This window comes from Podarcis bocagei (assembly GCF_964188305.1).
Source record: "Podarcis bocagei genome assembly, chromosome: 1".
Lineage (NCBI taxonomy): Eukaryota > Metazoa > Chordata > Lepidosauria > Squamata > Lacertidae > Podarcis > Podarcis bocagei.
The window spans coordinates 118,283,167-118,309,478 of NC_138125.1; the positions used below are offsets into that span (position 1 = coordinate 118,283,167).

General features: G+C 43.1%; 1 protein-coding gene across 11 annotated transcripts in view; it reads left to right on the forward strand.

Annotated features, from left to right (window-relative positions):
* PDE11A (phosphodiesterase 11A) overlaps positions 1 to 26,312 on the forward strand; it is a 155,536-nt gene that overhangs the window by 80,005 nt on the left and 49,219 nt on the right. For all 11 annotated transcript variants that reach the window (XR_014011990.1, XM_081209310.1, XM_081209313.1 and 8 more), the window contains 2 exons: positions 19,363 to 19,509; positions 19,620 to 19,727. Coding sequence is in view for 10 of the 11 variants with exons in the window: in XM_081209310.1 (XP_081065436.1) it covers positions 19,363 to 19,509; positions 19,620 to 19,727 (255 nt within the window). In the remaining variant the exon portion in view is untranslated. The remainder of the gene's footprint in view (positions 1 to 19,362; positions 19,510 to 19,619; positions 19,728 to 26,312) is intronic.

The window sequence follows — 26,312 nt, forward strand, 5'->3', positions numbered from 1 at the left end:
TTCCCAACTGATGCAGGAGTTAAAAGGTAAAGGTAAAGGGACCCCTGACCGTCCAGTCATGGCCGACTCTGGGGTTGCGGCGCTCATCTCGCTTTATTGGCTGAGGGAGCTGGCGTACAGCTTCTGGGTCGTGTGGCCAGCATGACTAAGCCGCTTCTGGCGAACCAGAGCAGTGCATGGAAATGCCGTTTACCTTCCCACCAGAGTGGTACCTATTTGACATACTTTCGAACTGCTAGGTTGACAGGAGCAGGGACGGAGCAATGGGAACTCACCCCATCGCGGGGATTCGAACCGCCGACTTTCTGATCGGCAAGCCCTAGGCTCTGTGGTTTAACCCACAGTGCCACCTGCGTCCCTTGTGATGAAGGAGTTAGGTCTGGCTAAAAGGAATGAAGAGTTTTGGGTCTTCACTCAACCTTCAGGCCATTCTCGGTTGTTGAGAGGAAAAGGCGTAAGCCAGCCTGACGCACATTCTTTCTTCCTGTTGATGCAGCTTGAAAGCTCACATCTGTGTGCTGTTTTCCAACCTAGCCCAGCTGTTTGTGCCCAGGCTAGTTGCTGAGAGGTGACACTGCAGCCTGGTTCTGTCCAATTTCAAATTGGAAAAAAGAGAACTGTTAATGCTTTGGCTCAGGAGGGCCATTTACAGGAAGTAGGCCTTGGTAATCCTGAATACCCACCCCCGCCCCCATCACAATCTGTGAAATAACTTCTACCTGAGCAAACAAGGACAACCACAGCCACTTTAGTGAGCTTGGGGTGAATGTTCAAGTATAGGACCTCATCACGATAGCTGTCACAACCATACCCTCAAGTAGAGTTCATAGCCAAGCCCCTAAGAAGAGTCACAAATCCCGACAACTGTGTTGATGACCCATTATTATATATACACACACACAAACTTGCTTCCACACAGTGTTTATTTATACCCTGTCTACATCAGGTTGAAAAGATCAGCCTTTACTTAAAAAATAGCATTCATGAAATACCTTTTAATAGATCATACTAGGTCACCTAGCAAAATATTGATAGAAATACCTCATTTTTTTACCGTTCAATGGATGTTATGGCTTCCCTTGTCCCAGCATAATATTCTGGCTCAGTTCTTTTTAATTGTACTGGAGTTGTTGGGGTGGGGTGGGGAAAGGGTGCGAACATTTAACATTTACTACATTTTGTATTTTAAATAAAATTTAATTTTGAGTAAGATGCGTAAGGAATTCTTAAATGGTTTCTAGATATATGGTCAAAGCAAATGCATTGCTTTTTCAACTAGAATCTCTGGCTATGCAGCTTCAGAGAAATAGGAATCTGGAATGTTTTCAAGAATCAAAAGAGCTGAGATGAAGCTGTTTGGCCACTGGGTGCCATCCTTGCTCCACGTTAAGTCTCACAGTAGCCGCAGAGTTGCTGTAGACATGCATAACATTCCAAGCAATGCAGTGCTGACGTAAATTGGGACCGTAATAAGGTTTGCACATGGGCAGGTGCTAGAATCTGGCGGCAGCATCGGCCGTGTCCCTTCCCCACCCTGCCACCGCTCCAAGCATACTTGCAAATGCGACAACGTAAAAGGAAATATCCCCCCCCCCCCGGTTCTGTTGTTAATACCATCATGCTACTCATCTCAAGGATGCTTCCTCTGTGAGTCATCATAGTACTCTTATGCATGGGGAACATGGCAATGATTACGAGTGACCCTGTTATATAGCATATTTGCAGCAATCTCATTCTTGGCTGTAGCCAGGGACTGAACCTGTCAGTGCAAGGCACAGGCAGTGTCATTGTTAGGCACTGTTAGAAAGGTTTAGCCCCAGAATTATTCCCCACCCCCACCCCAGTTCAGCTCAGATCTGGAACTCATGAAATAATAATGAAGAAGGAAGTGTTTTGAGCATGCACAAAGTATCTTGCCTGGCCAGTAAGTAACCGCAACTAGCTTATACCCATTCACAGTTGGAAACGGGGAGGCCTTCCAGGGTGAAAAATGCACTCTTCTAGGCAGACTCTTTAGAAACGAGGTCCTTCATTCTCTACTCCTGACCTTTTATTATTGTTTTTCACCAGTGGATGAAATACGCCTCAACCACTTCTTCCAAAACTATATGCCAGGGCACACCAGTGTCCCATGATGAAACTGCTAGTGCTTCACAAGAAGTAAACTAATTAATAAATCAGGTTTTTCCCAAAAGCCCAAAAATGCCTTGTCAAAAGAGGAAACTTCCTTTCTGCAAGATTTTCGCTCTCCCTTCCTTCTGCCTTTCCAATGCATTTCAGTGCAGAGATGTCACAGAACTATCTGCTCTCAGAGGGGGACATAGTCACTCACTTAGGACACAGTGGGCCATCTCTTCGGAGAACAGGTAGTGCCTTTCTCTTACACAGTCCAGAAGCAAACCTTTTCAGGTGTAAGAGAGATTTTGATTCAGAAAGTAGGCACGTCAGGTTAGCAGCATTTTGGGGAAAACAGAGTTTTTTTAAAACCCAGAATTCTAAAGGAAATGCTTTCTTTATCCTAATTCTTTTGAATAAAAACCTGGTCATATGATTAATCATACTCGGTACATTTTGTAGTGCCAGGGGATTGCACAGAATGTGTCTGGAACACACCGATTTTACAAGTCTGGAACAGATAGATTTAATGTCCTACCCCTGACTAGTAGAAGTGGTTTTTCTTTTTCATTTGTCATACAGAAACACACACACACACACACACACACACACACACACACACACACACAAAAACCCTAGAGAAGTTAGCTTGACAGATTGGCAAAACTTTTGTCCTTGGGATTCCTCCAATAATAATCAGGCATGCTGATCATGGGCATATTCTCTTATACAAGTTAAGGCTAGCAGCAGTGCCCTTTTAAGGTTTGCAAATGTGGTGCCTGTTGTAAGCAGTGGCTGTATGTAACACTTCCTTCTTCTTTTGACAGCAGACCATAAAAACACCACCTTGGCCTACTCGTACATCTTCAACAGCAGTTAGGGAGGCCAGCTTGTCAAGGCTATCTTGCCCCTGTAGCTTCAAAAGCAGCAGGATTTGAACAGATTATCAGGGGACGCTTCTTAAAGGACAGCATGTACTTTTATCTTAGTAACGGAAATATATCAATAGGTGGGATGACAGTTCTGAAGATGGTGTCCATGGACACAGAAAGAGACTGTTTACGTCTTATCCAAAGAGTTGCTTTGCCATTGGAGGGGGGAATATCAAAATACCTTTAATTCAGATCAATTAAACACCACAGAAATAACGAGATAGCTTTCAGGTGCAGCTGTTCAAAGCATCAGACCCACCAAGTGTCCTTATTTTCCAGGGACAGTCCCGGATTTACAGAAGCCATCCCGATTTCCGATATGGTCCCAGAATATCCTGCTTTTCCTTAGGACGTCCTTGTTTTCATCAGAGAAATGTTGGAGGGTTTGAAGCATTAGGTTGTAAAGACATGGGCATGTGAGTGAGGCTTGACTGAGCGAGTTTTGTTTAAATTGTAGTGTAAATATATTTAAATCCTTTCAGATTTCTGTACTAGCCACATGCTGCTTTTCATGCAGCTGGAATAATACTTGAATGACTCAACCATGTAGGTGAGTGCTGATTGTGTGGATCCTGGCCACGGAATAAGCATCTTGCCAGGAAACGTGTGTGTGCTCATTCCGTGGGAATGATCCCCCTGCACCGTGACTGGGTCATTTAAATGTTATTCCCAGCTCTCATGCAGTGAGTCTTCTTCTTTGGCGATCACTCGTAGCTGAGTAAGATTGTCATCCATAAAAACGGTTTTAACAATGAGTCCGTAAGTGACTGTGGAGGCCAATTCTGGATCCACACGTCCTTCCACAGTGGGGACATTGGTTTCTGGGCGGGAGTTGATCACGGTGTGGATTTGCCAAGCGTACCTTCCTTTTAGCATGTTTCTCCCTTGCGTCCTGAGTTCCAGTGTCTTCAAAGCTAATACCAGTGTACTGGAAGAAGCAAAGATCCCCAGTGTTGAAGCATGCAGTGAGTATGGTGCTCAGCGGGGCTCATGTATGATACAAACAGGTTACAACAGAGGTTTTCAACATTTTTTAGTCCATTGCTCCCTTGACCAACTGCATTCTTTCTGCTTCTTTACATTCAAATCAGGTGAGCCATGTGTACTTTTGTTTTGTTTTTTTCTGAAAGTAGATGACATTAGGGGGAAATTAAGTTCACTATCACTCTGCTGAAGATGTGATTTAACAGTGCAGTTTACAGCTCAAGCCCACAGGGTATGCTTAAAAACAAAATACGCCTCACTAGAATTTGATGGAGGCTGAGAAGAATAAGAGATAGATAAAGTATATTTTGTAGGACAGCCTTCCTTGTTTTACTAGTGCTTGCATGCAAATGCATGTTCAGTCTTCAAAGATGCTCTTAATTTGATTTATATTCAGTCAAAGAGGTTTCAGCCACAGTTGTCAATCAAGTCAAGTTCTGGAAATAGGACCCCCCCCTCTTTTGGGTGGGGGGAACCTACTCCCATCATTCATTTGCATAAACTCTTCCTGTCATCTGCTAGCCTGGCCTGACACAATAACTTTTTCTTTTTTACAGTAATAAAGCTGCAGTGGCTAGCTGGAAATCTTCCCACTTAATCCCTACGCACCTTTCCAGCAATGAAGAATATCTCTTTGTTAGGTAGCGGAAGTGTAGAAACTGTAGGATACCACGGAAACAAGAATAAACAGTTAATGTTTCTGATGCGCTTTGGACCAGATGTCCTTTCAACAGTTTGCAAATGCAATGCGCTCAGTCACAGGCAATGCTGAGCCAAACTACAACTTTGCACAAATGAGCAAAATGTGTGTGGGCTCCCATAGTGAAGATCGCAACCACTTTGCTTCTCCCCAGTCATTCTGATGCTGTGCTGAGCTAAGCTTAGGTTCGTTTTAGCACATTGCCTAAATCTGAGCTTGTGGCTTAGCCTAGGCAAACTTTCTTCTAAGGACCTAAAGTTTTTATTCTCATAACAACTGGTGAGCTTCATGACTTGAGTGGCTGTTAGAACTTTGGTCTCTCAGGTTTTAGTCCAGCATTCTAACTACTGACGTGGGTAAAATCACTTGTTTTTGCCCTCAAACTTTGCTCTCTCTCTATACTAACCTTCAGGTTTCTCCCTTCAATATGTTTTAATTCCTGTCTCAAGTTGGACCCGATGCACACATTCCGATTTAGTTTGTTTTAATAGTAAATTTTAATTAGTTTTCAATTACAGTCTGATAATAGCCTCATTATAACAATGCCAATTTATAATACTACACCTTTCAATTTTGAATCACCTAGCCCAGGGTGTGGACAGGTTTTATTCAGAAGTAGTTAACCTTTTTTATTCCAGTGGCGTGTGGTTGACTGAGGTAGGTTAACAGTTCTTGGTCCAAAACTGAATACTTCCTGAAACTTCTTGGGGTCTGTAAAAAAAGGCGTAGGGTCATGCTAAATTCGATGAAAAACGCATTTGTGTAGGTTTTTTTTCTAGTTTTGTTTCTTTGGTAAATCTTGCTGAATTTGGTAGACAGGGATTTTGTTTGTTTGTTTTATTACATTTATATACTGCCCCGTCATCAGAGGATCACAGTGTGGTTTACAATATAAAAATACAAAAATACATAATGACAAACAAAACAATAATTCCATCATACTCTTTTCGAAAGGCTTTTGTCCCCCCCCCACGCAACATTTCAGGAGGAAAAATCTCAAAGATCTGTGGGATGTGTGAAGCAGCCATTTAGAAGCCTCTTCCATTTCCTCAGGCACTTGTGTCACATATTTTGGAACTTAACAGAATGTAAAATAAATGCTATTTTGTTTGCTTTGATCTCAAATTTGGCTTCATTTTCTCACTCGTTGTAATAGGGTTGTAGCCTGAGCCAGCGACACCCCCTCATCTCACCCCACCCCTGCCCAAAAGTGTACGTTTCTTGCTCCCTAGGCTTGGTCCCTGGGTCGCTTGCAATTATCTTGCTGGCTTGAAGCGCACATTGCCTCCAGGCAGTACTTAGAAGGAGCCTTGTAGCTGTTGATACAGAATCAGAGAGATAAAATGTAATGTCTTTTACGGTCCATTTCCCTTTTCTCTTTTTTGATGATGGCTACGGGGGCAAAGGGAAATTTGCACTTCATCATGGGTCTTTCTTGTAGGAGCAAAATCCCTGGTCCAAGTCATTATCTTGTTACTACAGAAAGGGGTGTGCAAGCAATTCAGTTTAGGGCAGGCAGGTGAAGAAGAGGGCAGGGCCTTGGCAACTTTAATAGCTGTGTAGGAGGAGGAAATTTAAGCATGACATTCCCCTTTGCAGGTATTTAATGGTGCCAGAGTTTTCTTCCCCTTTTCACCTGGCCATTCTACATCCTAAGCCTATCGGGGGACGGGAGAACCCTCCAGTAAACAGCAGTGATATATATTTTTTCATAAATTTGCGTGTGCGTGCGTACTTGTGTACACACAGCATGGCCCAAAAGTAGGTATACTGCTTTAGAACCCGCTTTTCTTCTTCTTGACTGTTCTTTGATTTAACTGTATTCTACTTCTACAGGTGACCATGTATATCCTGTATGCACCCTTTATTTCCTCCAAAGAGCAGACAGTGGAGTAAAGTACATAGGATTGCCTATGGTTTTAATCACATTTTTATTTCAAGCAGTTGTTTGGTATTGGATGCTGCTCTTAGCTATCCTCTGCCCCTCCGTCACCGGTTTTAATTCTGCTGATTTGACTTGTCATGTTTTTGCACTGAGGCCTTTTTAAAATGGATCCTTGGTGGTTAGAGCGAGCCGCTTTTGAAATATCGTCTGCTGGCATGGTTTGGATTCAGATAGCATCTGCCTACTGACCGTGGGGTTTGCAGATAGTGCTGATCAATGAGGTGTGGGGGCAAGTGGCTGCGGCTTGGTGAAAACTGCCTTGTGGGCCAAACTGGGACCTGTGACAGGCCAGAAGTCCCCCACTCCTAGGTTAGAGTATTGGATGCGACCTGACTAGATTTCCATTTAGCCACAGAGCTGACTGGATGATCTTGGGCCAGTCCAGACATATAATCATCTATTCCAATCCCCTGCAATGCAGGAATATTTCACCCAACATGGGGCTCGAACCCACAGCCCTGAAATTCAGAGTCTCATGCTCTACCAACCGAGCTTCTAGCTCTCCCCTAGCACAGATGACAACCCAGTCCTAGCAAGTAAGCAGTGCAACTTACTTCCCAGTCAATGTGCATAATATCTCAGTGTGTTACAGCAAGATCCCATTTCCCTGTTTTGCTCCAGGAACCAAAATCTGTTTGGCTAGTCCTGTGATGCAGTGCATTCTGTTGCCTTCAGCTCACAAGAGCAAACAGCCAGCCCCATAGAGGATGCGTAAAATGTTAACAGTTGCTGAAAAATATGTCTTGATGGTCTTTTCACGCAAGGGGGTAAATGCATCACCATGTGGGAAAGAGAGAGGATGATGGAAGCAGTCATCCAGTCCAAACCACTGCCCATTCAGCTGGACCACCCACACACCTGCCACCCTCGCAGCTGAGCCCATGCGATCCAGACTGCAGTGTGATGCTGGCAAAGAACGGGCATATGGCAATAGGTGTTGCCAGAGCAATAGCTACGCATGACTCCCATCTGCTGAACTGCTTTGTATGCATGCATAGACAAAAGAAACTTTTCATTGTAACCTGATTAACTTGCATTCCACGACTGATCCTTCAACACACACACACCAAACACACCTTTTGAATTTTAGTGGTGATTCTAGGGTGTAGCTTAAAAGCACTGCTGCAGGTGTATAAACTGTTAGGCTTGCCTAAAGGCTCTCTTTACATTGCAACCTATACAAATGGTAGCTGAAGCCAGGATTATTACTGTTTTCTTGAAAGAGTTGAGTAAAGTGAGAGAAGAGCAGTGAAATCATAGGCATGCCTACTCAGGTGTAAACCCCATTTAGTTCAATGGGACTTAACTCCCAGTTTTGCAATCTCAGGGAACTTAACTATAATTGTTACCTGAGTGCTCACTGGAAGGACAGATCGTGAAGCTGAGGCTCCAATCCTTTGGCCACCTCATGAGAAGAGAAGACTCCCTGGAAAAGACCCTGATGTTGGGAAAGATCAGCACAAGGAGAAGGGGACGACAGAGGACGAGATGGTTGGACAGTGTTCTTGAAGCTACCAGCATGAGTTTGACCAAACTGCGGGAGGCAGTGGAAGACAGGAGTGCCTGGCGTGCTCTGGTCCATGGGGTCACAAAGAGTTGGACATGACTAAACGACTAAACAACAACAAGTATGTGGCTGAAAAAGCATTTCTCCTGTGCCACCTAAAACTCTTGAAGGTCACAACCTGTCCCAGAGTGAACAGCAGCAGAGTCTGCCATCCTATCTGCCTGAGGCAGAAAGGGAACAAAGGAAGAACAAGGTAGTTCACAGTATACCTGTTGTAATTAGTATAGGGGTAAGCTGGGAATTTGTCTGCTCATTGAGCAGAGGAGACCCACTAGTGGGTCCAGCGGTCAAAAAAGGCAGTTCCTACACTTGCTGTAGAGAGGGAAGTGAGGGGTGGATGGGGCTCAGCCACCTGGGAATGAAGAAGAAGAAGAAGGGTTTGGATTTGATATCCCACTTTATCACTACCCTAAGGAGTCTCAAAGCGGCCAACAAAGCGGCCTCAAAGGGACGCGGGTGGCGCTGTGGGTAAAAGCCTCAGCACCTACGGCTTGCCGATCGAAAGGTCGGCGGTTCAAATCCCCGCAGCGGGGTGCGCTCCCGTTGCTCGGTCCCAGCGCCTGCCAACCTAGCAGTTCGAAAGCACCCCCGGGTGCAAGTAGATAAATAGGGACCGCTTACTAGCGGGAAGGTAAACGGCGTTTCCGTGTGCGGCTCTGGCTCGCCAGAGCAGCGATGTCACGCTGGCCACGTGACCCGGAAGTGTCTCCGGACAGCACTGGCCCCCGGCCTCTTGAGTGAGATGGGCGCACAACCCTAGAGTCTGTCAAGACTGGCCCGTACGGACAGGGGTACCTTTACCTTTTAAGGAGTCTCAAAGCGGCCAACATTCTCCTTTCCTTCCTCCCCCACAACAAACACTCTGTGAGGTGAGTGGGGCTGAGAGACTTCAAAGAAGTGTGACTAGTTCACGGTCACCCAGCAGCTGCATGTGGAAGAGCAGGGACGCGAACCCAGTTCACCAGATTACGAGTCTACCGCTCTTAACCACTGCGCCACACTGGCTCTCATGTAGCCCATCTAGGATGGGGAAGATTCTGATCTTAAACCTCCGCTGCCTTGCAAGATATCTTCGGAAGAAGAAAAGCCTAAGGCGTAAATCCTACACAAATCCAGAGTGGCGTCCCTAAGATGGTTGCGTGGCACCTCCTTGTACGCCTCCTTCTGGCAACTGCTGCAGCCAAGCTGGTGCCAAACGTATTGCTCTGCTTTCTTTGGGCCACATAATGAGGCTGAGAGCTGGGTGGGGAGGTTCATCTGGGCTTCCAGATGACCTCCATACATGCTGCCCAGGCTTGCACCTCGGGGAGGTCACTTCGGTGCTGTTAAGACAGCGGTTTGACTTCACCTCCAGAGGTGCACCTGATGGTCTCTCAAGATGGACAGATGTCAACCAAGCAAGGGATTTAAAGAGTCCTTTGTCCGTGATTTGGAATGACTGAATAATGTTGCTTGATTCGCATTGTGGAGAAGATTAAAAGAGCTCTTTCCCTGTATCTTCCTGATTTGTTCAGGGATGAGTCGGTGGGCTGAGCCAATGCTGATGACTTTGCAGACATGAGCGTAGAAAGGATTTTTGTGGGGGGCGGGGCAGAACCAACATGATTGGTCAGTTAGTTAACTATTTCTATCGTTTTACTTAATTGATGAGGGGGAAGCTGCCCCCTGCTCCCCCCCCCTTGGCTATGCCCATGTTTACAGACCTAAAATTCTGTGGAGGAATCCACAGCAGTTAAACCAGTATAAATAAACAAAACCAGTATAAATTTGTAGTTTAGATGTGGCCTGGGGTGTGCTGGTTTTCTTCCATGTTACTGGCACAAACGTGGCTTTTACTTCAAGCAATGAGTATTCGTTCCTATTGTCTCTCCTCCTACCTTTCCAAATACAGTGGTACCTCGGGTTACATACACTTCAGGTTACAGACCCCGCTAACCCAGAAATATTACCTTGGGTTAAGAACTTTGCTTCAGGATGAGAACAGAAATTGTGCTCTGGTGGCGCGGCAGAAGCAGGAGGCCCCATTAGCTGAAGTGGTGCTTCAGGTTCAGAACAGTTTCAGGTTAAGAACAGACCTCTATAACGAATTAAGTTCTTAACCCGAGGTACCACTGTAGTGAGAAAAAACTGACATTTCTGTTTGAATCGCAGCAGATGTTGCTGGTAAAATATTAAAAGGTCTATATGCATGTCTGGTAAACTTGGATTTGTGTGTGTGTGTGTGTGTGTGAGAGAGAGAGAGAGAGAGAGAGAGAGAGAGAGAGAGAGAGAGAGAGATATTCTGGTTCAGATGCTCTGTAACATTTAATTCATGCAAAAAAAAAACCAACAAAAAAAACTTGCAGGAGCAGCCAAGGTCCGCAATGCCTCCTGCTGTAAGTGCTTGTGGCACATTTGACGCTGCATGAGGGCAATGTTAATTGATGTGCTCTGAATACATGTAATTTGCTTTTTCTGGCTCAGTTGTTCCTGATACCATAGTGCCTGTTTGGTCGCTGAGGTGGCTTTTAAAGCCAGAGCTGCACAGCAGGGGAAGGGCTGAGCAGGGGTGGGGTGTGTGTAGAGAAGATACAATTCCATTACTAAAAGTATTCTGGTCTGCAGAGGACAAGCAGAGAGCGCACTGCCTCTGAAGCTTCTCTGCTCTCCTTTGTTTCTAGAGATGTAGCCGTTGGTTGCACAGGTTGAGCAAAGCTGAAACCAAGACTACTGTTCAGCTGAGAAAGCTGTTTGTTGTTCACTTCCAAATAAAGACAGGCTTCCAAATAATGTGGGGGAAATAATGGGTGATGAACCTGTGCGGCGTCAGGAGACGTTTACATTCCTGTCTTCCCATCTTTCTGGAAAAGGCTGTTTGAAGGACAATTTTCTCTTTCCCTTTGAAGTTTTATGTGGTATCTAAAACATGGATGTACCAAATTTCCCTTCTTTCATGGATGCTGTTGGCCTCAACAGATAATTCTCCATTATAATAAACACAAACTGCAATATGGAATACAATTCTTTTAAGTCGAAACTTTTCTTCTTAATGATTTGTACTTGCATGGCTTGTGCAATCTATATACCTCAACCCTCTCTTTAACTTGCTTTGTGCTTCATTATTCAATAATAATTATTATTATTATTATTATTAATAATAATAATAATAATAATAATAATAATAATAATATGAAAGTAACCTTATTAAATAGGTATTAACCTTTACATAGTGTACCTAACTTCACATAATATCTTTCCTCTATGTTATTGGAGATTTTAAAAAAACAACAGCACTGAATTTGCACTTTGTTATTCAGCTGGCTGTATCAATACACACACTCTTTCACCACCCAAAAACCAGATACTGCACTTCCTTGGCTGCATACAAATCCCATAGAAGTGCAGCCTTTTCTCTCACTCCTAAACTGTGTTCACACTCCTGTTTGAGGTGCGTTCACTGTGTTCCTTCCAGTGCTGGGTTTTGAATCCATGTTCCCATGATGCATATCTTTCCTGTACTTCGTTATAAGATACTACTGTTTGATATGTTGTTTTTCAAAGAAGCTTCAAACCAGTTAGAGTCCTTAAGCCGTTCCTAATTTTTTCTTTAGCCAGAGTGAGAACACATTTTCATAGGGTAAAAACATCCCTCCCCTTGCATAAACACTCCCCCACCCCCGCCGCCATGTGCACACAAACAGAAATGAATCTGACAATAATGAAGCCATGCTGATGAGAGCAGCTAGGGGGGAAAGAGTTGTGAAATGCACACAGAAAGAAAGAAAGAAAGAAAGAAAGAAAGAAAGAGCAATGAGATGGTGAAAACAACACAAACACAGCCCAAGCTTGAATTCTAGCATAGTCAGTGGTGCGTGGAAGAAGAGAGTGAAATTCGAGGGTTATTGCTTAATATTAATCATAGTCATGAGAAGGAAATATAGATTTGGACAAGGAAATAGGTGAATAGTGGTTTGGAACACCAGAGGACAATGAGGAATAAATCCAAAAAAAGAAAAAAAGAGTAAAGCAGAGATGAATGCTGGTATGAACATGTACCCTTAGCAAGAAAGCCATTATGTTACTGAAGAAGAGGAATAGGCTCTTCGCCTAGACCTGGGACAGACAGACTGACAGCTTGCACAGGTCAGAGCGAAGTGGTGCAAAACAGATGTTTCCCCAAATTATGCCCACCAACTCCCACTTCCTCTACACAGAAAATAAGGTGGCGCTCACCATTTCACACAAATGAAAATATTGATGATTCATTCTGGATTATTTTTTTCCAAAAAAAAAAAAAAAAGGTGGGATTTTTATGGGAGAATAAAAAGCTAGTTTTTGAGTGTTATTCTGGAATAGCAGCTGAATAATGAAGACGTCATGTGGAAACATGCCCCCCCAAACCCCAACCCAACCCAGCAACTATGTTATTATAATAATAAGTAAGTGTGAACCTGGTTCTGGTTGATGGACTTTGGGATTCTTGTAACAAACCAAAGCAGATCATGCAAGCTTAAAATATGCCTAACCCTGCCTTATTCTATTCCCTTTTACTCCAAATCACTTTATGTTTCCTGCCCCTTAATTTATCTAAAGCAATAAATGTTCAGTTGAAAAAAAGCATTCTTATTTTACACAATGGACTACATTCATTGGACTACATTGTAGGGCCTTCTCGGTAGTAGCACCCGCCCCATGGAATGCCCTCCCATCAGATGTCAAGGAAATAAACAACTTTTTGACTTTTGGAAGACATCTGAAGGCAGCCCTGTAGTGGGAAGTTTTTAATGTTCAATGTTTTACTGTGCTTTATGTGTTTAATTTGTTGGAAGCTGCCCAGAATGACTGGGGCAACCCAGTTAGATGGGTGTCATGTAAATAATAAATTATTAGTAATTAGTGCTCACAAATTCAGAAAGCTGGATTTGACAAAACCAGCAGCGTGCTGATCTATGTGATGAATGAAAAGATAAATGCTTACAGAAGGTACAAGAAAACAAACACGAGTTCTGTACTGAAGCAGATTAGAAGCTAGGTATGATCTCCCATTTATTCCGTTACCCATTTGCTCATTTTACTTCAGGTTGTCTTAGGAAGTTTCCTTTAGAGACTCACGTCCTACTTCTGCCGCGGCAGATCTATCACGAGGAGTTGCTGATTCAGCATTGTGAAGGGCAGAGAGACGCCATCAGTCAGCAGGACACAGTAACAGATGGAGGCCTTTAAAACTAAGTTTGCTCTGGGTGTTAAGGTATCCCTTGGCTGAAACAATTAGATACAGATTCCCTTCAGAGAGAGAGAGAGAGAGAGAGAGACATAAACATGTGTGCTATTTAAATCGAATCTAGTACATCAAGCATGAGATGGAAACAAGAAGCGTTTGACTCCTAATTGCAATATTTCACAACAAACAAGCAAAAACAATAATGTGTTTAGATTGTGTGTGTTGTGACTAGCCATGCCTCTTACTAAAAGCAGCTGTGAATTGGATTGCGACTACAACATTCTTGGATGTGGGCTGAATCCTGTGTTATTTTTCTGTTGGAAAACTATCAGACACACTCATGCCCTTGTTTATCCCAATGCAGTGGTACCTCTGGATACGAACAGGATCTGTTCCGGAGCCCCGTTTGCATCCTGAGGTAAACGTAAGACGTGTCTGCACGGGTTGCGTTTCGCCACTTCTGTGCATGCGCGTGACGTCATTTTGAGCGTCTGCGTGAGCGGCAAAACCCGGAAGTAACGCACTCCATTACTTCCGGGTCACCACAGAGCGCAACCCAAAAATATTCATCCCAAAGCTACTTCAGCCCGAGGTATGACTATATAAAACCAAAGCTGGATAAATCAAAGGTGTGGTTTTTTTTTGGGGGGGGGGTTCAGTAGGAAGATGACCCAGGGGCAAGATCTATCTACCCAACGGATCCACTACAGATTTGGGGACCTGTTTTCTGTAAACAAAGTCAATGCTGTCATCGTTAGTGGAGTGCAATGGACACCGGAGGCCCAGCTCACATGATGCTACAATGTGGTAGCTAGGCAATGTCCAAGACTGACAGTGTGGCTGTGAACAAGCGGTGACTGACGCGCTGAACAAGACCTTGGGGTCATAGTGTGTCGTTTGATAAAGGTGCCTTCCCAGTATGCGGCGGTTGTTAGAAAAAGGAGAATTCTGTGTTATGGATTACAGTTGTACCTTGGATCCTGAACACCTTGGTACTCAGACATTTTGGCTCCTGAACGCCACAAACCTGGAAGTGACTGTTCCAGTTTGCGAACTATTTTTGGAAGTCAAACATCTGACGGGGCATCTGATTGGCTGCAGGAGCTTCCTGCACCGAATCAGAAGCCGCACTTTGGTTTCCGAACGTTTTGGAAGTTGAACAGACTTTTGGAACAGATTCTGTTTGACTTCCAAGGTACGATTGTATGAGGAAAGGGACTGAAAAGACAATCTGTTGTGTGACCACACTTGGAATACTGTGTACAGTTCCAGTCACCTCAGCTAAAAAAGCAGTGTCGTAGCTATGGGGGAAGCTAGCCAAGGTTGTTGTTTTTGTCCCAGGTGAAACCTCCAGAGGGACGCCATTGAGGCTCCACGCCTATGGGTGCGTACACAAATGCGCGTGAGTGGTGCCAAACTGGGTCTTTGATCTGGGTGAAATAAAGCCTAGTTTCACCCCTGCGAAAAGGATATTGTGCTTCCGGTGTATAAAATTATGTGCGGAGCAGATAAAGTTTTTCCCCCTCAGAATGTTGGGGCATCTGCTGTTGAAAGATCTGCGTCATACCTTCTCAGCTCAGGTTTCCTTGCCTTCTTCACTGCATTCAACCAGTGGCACCTGTGCAGTGTTCTTGCTTCTGCTTCAGTGGGCTCCTAAGTGAGCTTTGCACTGGATGTAGACTGATCCTTCAGCTCTGCCACAGGTATCCTGGGCAAACTTAAGTCACTCAGCCTCTCTGAGCCTCATTTTCGGCATTTTGAAGATAGTGATGAAGATATCAGGAACATCAGGGAAGTTGTTCACTTACATATTAGTAAGACAGTAATTTTCACCTTGCTTGCATTCATTTTTAGTTTTGCTTCATTCTTAGAATGAAGTTTTACTTCATTCATAGATATTGCACTTAGTGCTTGCCAGTGGCGTAGCGTGGGGGGTGCAGGGGGTGCCGGCCGCACCGGGCGCAACATCTGGGGGTTAGGGTTATGGGGCGCAAATCCACGGGTTAGGGGGCGCAAATCCACGGGTTAGGGGGTGCAAATTACTTGCCTTGCCCCGGGTGCTGACAACCCACGCTATGCCACTGGTGCTTGCTATCCTTCCTTCCTTCCTTCTCAAATACAGCTTCTGAGTTTGAAGCGGAGAGTGTTATTGTTATTATTTATTAGCCACTTTTTTGCCACAGGCAACTCAAAGCAACTTATATCTTACTTATTTCTTCAGGCCTAAAAGGCTGTGTTTTGATTTTGTGGAGAAAAAGCAGCTGCTGCCCCTTTCTCTGCCTGGGGAAATGGCCAACATTACATGGGAGATGGAGTATTGAGGGGTGGTAAGCACTGGGCTGGTTAGGGCTCTCTATTCCAGGGATGCTGGAGCCTGTAGACCTCCATATGTTGCTGCACTAGAATTTGCATCATCCCTGACTGTTAGCCATAGTGGTGCTTCTGGCACTAATGGGAAGTCAGAATCCAACAATGTCTAGAGGACCGTAGGGTAGCATCTCTGCTTTCTCTCTTCTGTTTCTCCAGTACTGTCAAACGTCAGGTGGAGGGAACACCCAGAGGAGGGCTTCCAAATAATATACAGTGGTGCCTTGGTTTATGAACTTAATCCGTTCCGGAAGTCCATTCTGAAACCAAAGTGTCCTTAAACCAAGGCGTGCTTTCCCATAGCAGTGGGAATTTACACTCAGCAGGAAGCGGAACATGTTCTGCTTCCGAGGCAAAGTTCACAAACCAAAACACCTACTTCCGGGCTTGCAGCGTTCTTAATCCAAGTTGTTCATAAACTGAGCTGTACTTAAACCAAGGTACCACTGTATTAGCAAGTGGTGAGGTTCTTGCAAGAGAAGGCAGTGTACACACACGCACAAAGATTTATGCATATGTATAAAATCCAGGAATCTGCCCCCCTGCGTCATGTTTCATTCAGCCCCAAGTCTGTTTCCTTTGCTCTCTGTGGCATTTGACTGTGATTAACCATTACTGGATTGTGTCCAATGTGTGTCTGCGCACAGAGCACAACAGAGATGTATTGCAACCCTTCCCAGGGGTCCTTCAAAATATGGATCCTCTCTCCATCCCTCCTACCTGTCATAGTGACAACTGTTTTGTTAGTATACAAGATCTGAGAGCTAAAAGCCTTTTTGAGTAGCTGGGACTTTAAGTATGCCTTTTTAATAACATATATTAAGTTACTTTCGCCACTCCACCCCCAGTGCTGTAATTTCTATGATTTTCTTCTTTATAAACTTGCAATGCTTCACCTCAAATGTAGAATGACAATAGATGTTGTACGCATATAATATTTCTCCTTTTCTGCATTATTCAAATTACTTTCCAACCTTCGTACATAATTCTGCCATTCCTTTTACTGCTGCTGTAAAGCAAATGGTTATTTTATACAAATGTTACCTCTTGGCTATTAATTCAGTGATTATTTTGGACTATGGCACTTCTTTTTAAACATAGGGTGGTAAAACCTCATAAATAGAAAGCTTGTCATTAAAAAAAAGTCTTTGACTTGTTTTGTTCATCAGTTTATGATCAAATGGTTATATATTGTTATTTATCCACCTGAAAAATCCTGATAGTTTATTCAAGCTACAGCACCAAGAAAATTCATACTTCCGATATCATTTTATTACCATTTTCTTTACCACACTCGTTGCCTCATAGTAGCTCTGGACAGTACAAACAATCACTGCCAGTTACCTGCTCTGTATGCTTGGAAGTCAGTGGCCAGCACTTGTCCAGGAAAGTTGCACAGACCACATTCCCATCTACAGATTATTCAACCTTCCTGGGTGGTTGCCCTCGCAGATATGACAAGCAAGCACTTCCAGCCAGCTGTGAAAGCGATGGCACGTGCTGGTTTTTAACTTTTGAATCTGTTGTCAGCCCTGGTATGTAACTTTCAAAACTGCACTGCAGTCATATGTAGTTTCATACAATCCATGCCAATGCAATGCCCAAATATCTTCATGTGCCAATTTGCCAAGGGTGTGTTTGATGCAACTTTGGAAAGACGAGCATTTTAAAGACTCTGAAATTCCCCTTCGCCACTTAACTCCCAAGGTTTAAAATTGCCGCTTTGTCTCATAATCAAAACCACTAGAATGCCTATATTACGCAAATACACTTGAAAAAACACGTAAACGTAATAGGCTGTATAATAATTGTAAAGTTATTTACTAGAAACCCCTTCTCAAAATTAGATACAGCTTCTCATAATGTCAAAATCAACATTGTGACATAACATTAAAATGCAGCCGATTCAGTTGACCACCAAGTCCAGTATCTACAAAATGCGATTCTTTTTTGTCAGTCGCGTAGTACATTCATTTCTAATTTCTTAATTTTCTCTTGTATTTTTCTATCTGACGTATTCCTTAGAAGAGTACCATGAAAGAGTCTTGTAAGTGTCTAATGAAGATAAGGTTGGTAGACCTTATTTGACTAAGAATCTATCACAAATAGGTAAGTACAGTTAAGATTTATGTTTGTTTGTTTAAAAATTCTAGAAAATCAATAAAAAAATTGGAAAAAAGAACGAATTTATCATGAATAGGATCCATGTAGCTGTTATATACAGTAACGAACTACACACAGCTGATGAAGCCCCTTGGGGCGAAACGGGAATATCCAGGAATCCTTGTCCTGTCTACCTATGCCAGCATCTACCAGTGCCAGTTTCTTATGTCTACCAACCTTATCATCTTCATTAGACACTTACAAGACTCTTTCATGGTACTCTTCTAAGGAATAGAAAAGATAGATAGAAAAATACAAGAGAAGATGAAGAAATTAGAAAGGAATCGCATTTTGTACATACTGGACTTGGTGGTCAACTGAATAAGCTGCATTTTCATATGTTATGTGACGATGTTGATTATGAGAAGCTGTATCTAATTTTGAGAAGTAAAGAGAAAGGGACCCCTGACCATTAGGTCCAGTCGTGACCGACTCTGGGGTTGCGGCGCTCATCTCGTTTTATTGGCCAAGGGAGCTGGCGTACAGCTTCCAGGTCATGTGGCCAGCATGTCTAAGCCGCTTCTGGTGAACCAGAGCAGCGCACGGAAACGCCGTTTACCTTCCCGCCGGAGTGGTACCTATTTATCTACTTGCACTTTGACGTGCTTTCGAACTGCTAGGTTGGCAGGAGCTGGGACCGAGCAGTGGGAGCTCACCCTGTCACAGGGATTCGAACCGCCGACCTTCTGATCGGCAAGTCCTCGGCTCTGTGGTTTAACCCACAGCGCCACCCGCGTCCCTTATTTTGAGAAGTAGTTTCTAGTAAATAACTTTACCATTGTTGTTATACAACCTATTACGTTTACGTGTTTTTTCAAGTTTGTCTTGTAATGCAAATCCATTGCAGCTGCTATAGAGCTGGCAGCTCTTGCAATGCTAGCTCAGGACTACTTTACACGTTCCTTTTGTAGGAGGTGGAGCAGCATTCATAAAACATAACCTGTGAAACAGGGCATATTTATTCTGCTGAGCATACATAGGTCATATACATACACAGCCATTTGTCCAAATGCAATTTCAGTGAAGTTTCTAGGCAGTCTCCATTTAAGTCATGGAGAACCTGTGGCCCTCCAGGGGTTGCTAGACTAAAACAACTGCCATCCCTCAGCATTGGCCATGCTGCAAGACGGAAGGCAACAACATCTAGAGGACCACAGGTTTCCCACCCCATATTTAACAGAATGGATCTTGTTGCAGTTTTGATACTAGTGGGATTGCACTTCCAGTTTGTAGTTTTCTCTCCCTTCCCAGATTTCCACCATACATTTTGCAATTGCCATTTCTAGGTTGTCTAAATGGATTTGGGAAACATTTGTTCTAAGAAAGTGTGGCTAGAAAGAGCCCGAGCTGCGCATGAGAAGTTTTCTCATTGTCTTTGGGTAATTCCAGGCAGCAAACATTCCACTTGTGTCAGAGCTTGGCATAGACAACATCCATTTTGACGACTTCTCCCTCGACACGGACGCCATGATAACTGCAGCCCTCCGGATGTTCATGGAGCTTGGAATGGTGCAGAAATTTAAAATTGACTATGAGGTAACCATCTGTTGTGCAAAGATAATCGGCGCTGCTTTGGTTTTGGCGGTGGTTGTACCCATTTGTCCGTGTTAAGTGTCCCTGATGCGATTTGTACTTTTCCATTTCAGACGTTGTGTAGGTGGCTTTTGACAGTGAGGAAAAATTACCGAATGGTCCTGTACCACAACTGGAGGCACGCTTTCAATGTGTGCCAGCTCATGTTTGCCATGTTAACTGTGAGTATCTTGAGTGGCAGGCATCTTATGATACTATTCCACGTTGTTGTCCGAGCATTTGTTTCCTCTTCCCCTTGATAATACAGCATTAAAAAAAAATATTGAGATGTAAGCACCCAAGAGAATAAAGGGTCCTAATTTGATACCTAATTTGGCAGCGCTTATTTGGCAACATTTGACAGGGTTTGAGCACTGTGGAAGAATGGAACCACAGATGGCAGTTGTATGATACTGACCTTATTGTTATAGAACCTAATCTTAAAAGAATGGGTTTTACACGCGCGCGCGCGCACACACACATGCATATATATAGCCTAGAAGTCATTGCTTCATAAAATCCCAACTCTGCCAACGTGCCTGTAATCAAGAGAAAGTTCAGCGTGCTGGTCCCATTGAGGAAAGTAGGACTTGGGCATTTAACCATAGATTTTAAGATGCATGAATTTAAATGGGGCTGAAGATTTGCGCGCTTTAATCCCCCAAAGAGCACTGAGCTGCTAATCAAGTACATGGTGAGAGATTGTAAGGAAGGACCAGGCAGCTGGCAAAGAAACTTCAGTGGGAATAGTAAAGTGAGCATTCCAGTTTATCCGAAACTGGAATCTTTAACTGGTAAGCTGCAGCTGCCAACAGGAGTCTTTATATTATGGTGATGGGGAAACAGTTAAAGGATACAGGTAAACTGGACATTTCAGGTGAAGAAAAGAGGTGACGAAGGAGGGAAACCTGGGTTGAACTGGTTAAGAAGAGCTGCTAGGTTCAGGGGTTCAAGGATGTAATGGGAGGACAAGGGAGTATGCTATTTTAACATTTTATTCTAGGGTGCCAAAATTTCTTAGCGGTGCCAGGTGTTTACAACCAGCTTCATGAAGACAGGTGAACAATTTGCTTTGGCTTTGGGGAAGGCATAAGAAAATTTAACCAAGACACCGAAAATTATTACTTCCACATCACATTTATGCAAGGTTCTGATCACATACCTTCATTTTAAAACTTTTTTTTTAATGTAGACAAATTGCCAGCAGGGACACCTTGACAATATGAGGCCTCATTCACTGAATAAGTTTGGAGTTGATGGTCCTTCCCAGCTGTCAACTTCCCACTTCCCCTTAGACATCCACATTTAATAAAACACACACATGTATATTTGCACTTAAATCATGGCATTATGCCCCCAGTCTGCTCATCTGTGCACTCGAAGCTGATCCATCATCTGTTTGACAACATAGATAAATTATTTGAAGGTTTTCATTTTTATATTTCGTTGCTAAAATGCTACATAAAAATCAAAACCTGCTTGGTAACTGTTCTGATGAATGCTTCCACATTTGTGCTGCCGCTTTTGCTCATAACAATATAGACCTTAATGCAAGACTTCCGCTAGGTGGAGCTCAAAGGCCAGAATTGTTTTAGGTTTCTTTCTGGAGCTGGTGAGGTATGACAGCATGTTTTATTGTTTGATGAAACAGCTTCTTTTCATCTGGATTGAATAACTACCAAACAGCAGGATCAAATGGAATTGCAAATGTTTGGACAGTGTCGGGTCTTTGTTGTTGTTGTTGTTTTGCTTTGATAGGGTTAAAATGTCTATCTCTTGGCTGTGGATCTGTGAATATCTGCACAGCTAATTGTCAAAACACTGCCAAATGCGAGCTATTTCCCAGACAACTGTTTCCCACTTCTCAGCCTGCACTACTTATGTGTCAACTGTTAGAGCAAATTCACATGACCTTCTCTACAACAAGGCACTACCCCCCATTGGCAGAGAGTCATGGGGAATCTGCCATTGCGAATGGCTTGCTATGCAACAACCCTTCCTTCTCCCACCTTTGTAGGTTGCATGATGACCCCATTCATAAAAATGGATTACGCACACATCCCTGTCATGAAATGGTTGCCTGAAGTTCACTAGAAGTCCCTGTGCAGTTGCAAGTGGTTGTATGAATTAGGCCTTAAAAGGATTTTGTTGGAATGTCACTACAGTGGTATCTCGGTTTAAGAACAGCCCTGTGTACGAACTATTCAGTTTACGACTCTGCAAAACTGGAAGTAGTGTCCCGGTTTGCGAACTTTATCTCCCGGCAGCGGGAGGCCTCATTAGGGAAAGCGCACCTCGGTTTAAGAACGGTTTTGGTTTAAGAACGGACTTACGGAATGGATTAAGTTTGTAAACCAAGGTCCCACTGTAGTTCTTAGTCAGATGTGAGACTCCAGAAGTGACTCTAGAATACGTGTGTATTTACGTATTCAACTAAGATACTTTTAGTTACGGGAATGACTTGTAGTGCTCCATCTTGATGGAAAAGAAACACCTAGTGCTGCAATAATACTGAGCACTGAGTTTTAGGCACATTTGAAATCTTGTGCACACTTACCTGGGAGTCAAATGCAGTGAACACAGTGACACTTTTATCTCATTAAACATGTACATGATGGAATTGAAAGTCTGCTTCTATTTAAACTTTTATCCTGACTTCACTGGCCACAGGTTTTGGTGGAATGTGTATAATAAACCATAGTTTAGTGGATCAGGGTCTTGCACAGCTGCGTTTCCTTCAAAATAAAACTATGCATACTTTTTGAAGTGCGAATAATATGATGTGTTAGGCCTACTAGAGGACAGCAATAGCAGATAAAGTCCATAGTTAAAGCCTTTGCCCTGAAAGCAGTCTTAGGAAAGGCCTCGATTGGTATAAAGATCACAGGCTACTCGCTATGGACAGAGAACAAATTCTTTTCCCTTCTGTATCTACTCTCATACTCTTTTGAGTCAATTCTCTTCCATATCCGCCAACATGATATATGCCAAAAAATGTATTATACAGATCTACACAAGACAGACTGACTAGTCTAAAAGGGAAATATTGACACTACTTGAATGTTAAGCACAGCAAACATAGAAACCAAGGGTTGAACATTTCATTTGAGAGATATCTGACCTTAAGCTCATTACAATAAAAAATAAATAAAAATGTAGTAGAAAATAGAAAAATTAGGTTCATTGACAGACTGGTGCTGTTCTCGTTGGTTTCAACAAAGTCTGGAAATGTTTAAGGTCCCTCCCAAACAGATGTGGTAAGATCTCCCACCATTTTAATGTTAACTCAAAAGGAGCAGGTTGCCGGTGGGAATTGGATTGGAGCTGTGGTACTAGCGGTACTTCTGTGCCACTTCGCTGTTCTGAATCTCCGCCAGTCCGGCTGCTGGTAGCTCCCTTTCAGAAGAAAGATGGACACAATATAGGCACTTGCGTTTCACCTCCCAGGGTTAATAGAAGGTGGGGAGGGGGGAGTTTCAAAGGGAATATTGTTCAGGGGAAGGGGTCTCCACCAGTGTTGCTACTCTGATCAAAATGGGAGCCCTCTTGTGGCTGCTTTTAAAATACAATGACACAACGTCGGACAAGTCCAGTCATAAGTATTATGCCTGTCACAGCGACAGCATTGTGTGGCACGCAACGTTGTGCAGTTCTGTCTGGTACACCAAGAGTGCATGTGCCTGCGCTGTTCTACATCTGTGGGATTCTTTCACTTCAAGTGACTGGATCTGCTCCTTTTATCTTTTAATCTCATCGTTGACACCCCTCTACTGTCCACATTTATGCATTTGATGAAGTAGGTTCTGCCTACAAAATGCTCATGCAATGATAAGTGTATTGATTTTAAGGATTCTCTGGTGTTTTCCAGGCCCGTGCAACAGCTGGAGGCGGGGGGAAAGTTGGGTACGCTTGCCCAGGGCTTCAGAGGGCTAAGCCAAACAGGGGGCCCCACCAGGGACTGGCAGCTTCTTCTCTTTTTGTCTTTTAGTTTATAACTTTATTCTAAAAAGACTCCCACCCTGGGCCTCAGACAAAGCTCTGCATGGGCCTGATGTTTTCTCTCAACAGACTTAGCACAGTTGCGCTTCTGGCTAGTCAGCATTTAGAGTTGAAGATATGTTAAAAAGTGAAATTGAGACTAATATTATGTTGTCCAGAAGGGTTCGGGATTATTCATTCTAATTCTACCTAAGCTTTTTCAAGTGTTCAGAATGTGATAATGACCTTAGCTGCTGTTGGGCCAGAATTCAACGGAAGGATCCACTCCCCCTATCTATGTATGTTTATTGAAATATCTGTAGAGCCCTTTAACCTTGCCCCCCCCCCCCATGTACAGCCATACACATGGAGAACCTCTATTGATGTTCTAATGAATGTGCATAGGGGAGGAACAGATCCTGCCACATTCCACTACATGGAACTATTATCAATCTTTTGAAAGCCTGAATAAAGACTAGCAATTTGGTTGTTTGTGGTTAAAATAACCTAAATTGAACAGAATGTTTAATTACGCATAAAGTATACAGAGTATGCATCAGATTTCTGACTGTACCATTGAGTTTAAAAGTACAAGACCAAATGTAAAAGGCCAAAGGATAAATTTATATGTGACTGATAAGCACATCGTGTAATGTTTTTCTAGAAGAATCACTTTTCCCTTTGCAGTTTGTACTCATAAATGGCCATTCCATTAACATTGTTCCTACGTGTGGTGATGATGTAAGTAAACTCCAGAACAACAGACACTTTAAGTAAAGAGACCTTGAAATATAAACACATATTTTGCCATTCTGCTCATTTTTCTTCCTAAGCATTACATAGCTCCTTATGGAACGTAATAATCTTATACAACTTACTGGTAATGGGGGGGGGGCACATATATTATTATCTTAGTTTTTATAATAATACTGTCAATGAGGTTATGCTAAAGAGCTGCAGTTCAGCACTTTTATTACTGGCTATTACAGTAAACACACTGACACGTTATTTGGTTTTTATTTATTTATATATCCTTAAACGTGGATCTTACAAGTTTAAAAAAGATGTTGGGGATGTCAGTGTGGTCAAGTTCAGAGGGACAGAAGGGTAATGAATAATAGATAGCAAGGGAGAAAAGCATGTGTGTTTCTTTTTAATGAATTAATACTTCCTCCTACTAATACTTCTTCCTACTTCCTACTAAGTACATTACATGATACTGGGCACCTAACCTAGGCTCTAATCAGACAGCGCTTTATTCTGTTTCCTCTCAAGTTTCCTTCCCTGATAATTTTTGTGTTTTTTTGATGTGATCTTTCACACAACATAAACGCCCCTCCTGGAAGTCTAGTGGACTCTAACTGAACTTTTGCACTCATTTCCAAGTTAATTGCTTCCAGAAAATAAATGTTTGCAACCCTGTTAACCTGGAAAATTGTGGGAGTTTTGCAGCGTAGTTTCCCCACAGTTTTCATGGATCATGTCGCCCCCAGTCACATGATGTAATTTGGGGTGGTATTCTGGCATACTGTTCTTTCCTGCTGTTTCATGGGGGAATCAAGGGGAAACAGAAGCACGCCTGCACACAAAAGGTGGTGACCTGTCCGATGAGGTCTGCTGTTGTGTCACACCATGCCCACTGGTGTAAATGAAATTTTGTGTGACTTGGAGATACTTTGATCTCAAAGCCACAGTTCCGTAACACAACAGGTAATGCAGTATAAAAAGAACATTAGAAACCTGGACAGAAGCACCAGCATTATAACCAGGAAAACTAACACAAAAAATCCCCAAGTCTGAATGCACCCCCAAGTCTTAGCATTTATAGAAAACTGATCTCAGTAAGATATGTTATAGAAATAAAAGATTATGTTGCTTGGAAAGACCAGGAGGGACATCTAGTCTAACTCTACTGTTTTATAGCCCAATACTATGCAAAGTTACAATTGATTCCAATATTGCTTCCAATTTTTGGAAACTGAACGTATATTCAGTATGTAAATCAAAGATTAAATGAAAATAATGATAAGTAGACCTTGTGATCAAGGGAGAAATGTAAAGCCATCACTACTGAATTTGTATTTATCTATATGATGTATATACTAAATTTCTGCTCTGGTAGGACTGCTATGGAATCACTTAAGTTTGTACTCCAAAGACGCTTGTAAATACATCACTGAGCCTGGAATTCCAGGTTATATTGGAGGTTACTAAGTTGAAGAAAGGAAAATCAGAGTACCATCATGAGAACTTATTTCTCATGGCCTAGGCAAAAAATAAAATACAGTGTTTTAATGATTTCTTGTTGCTTTTAAAATTTTAATTAGTGCATTCTGCATGTCTGTATTTTGAAGTAAAGGTAGAAGGTAAATGACCTCCATCCGGTTAAGTCCAGTCAAAGGTGACTATGGGGTGTGGCACTCGTCTCGCTTTTCAGGCCAAGGGGGCCGGTGTTTGACCTCAGACAGCTTTCCAGGTCATGTAGCCAGCATGACTAAACCGCTATTGGCATATGGAGGACCATGACGGAAGCCAGAGCGCATGGAAATACTGTTTACCTTCCCGCTGCAGCGGTACCTATTTATCTACTTGCACTGGCATGCTTTCAAATTGCTAGGTTCGCACAAAATGGAGTCTGAGGCTGTTGGGACATCTAGAAGGCTACAGGTTTCTCATCCCTGGCTTAACTTCCTCCTCGCTGTGAAGCTCTGATCCTACTACCACGTAGAATGGTGGCTTCCTTCAAACACTGGCAATTCGTTTAGGTTTATGGTGCTGGGCTGCCTAGA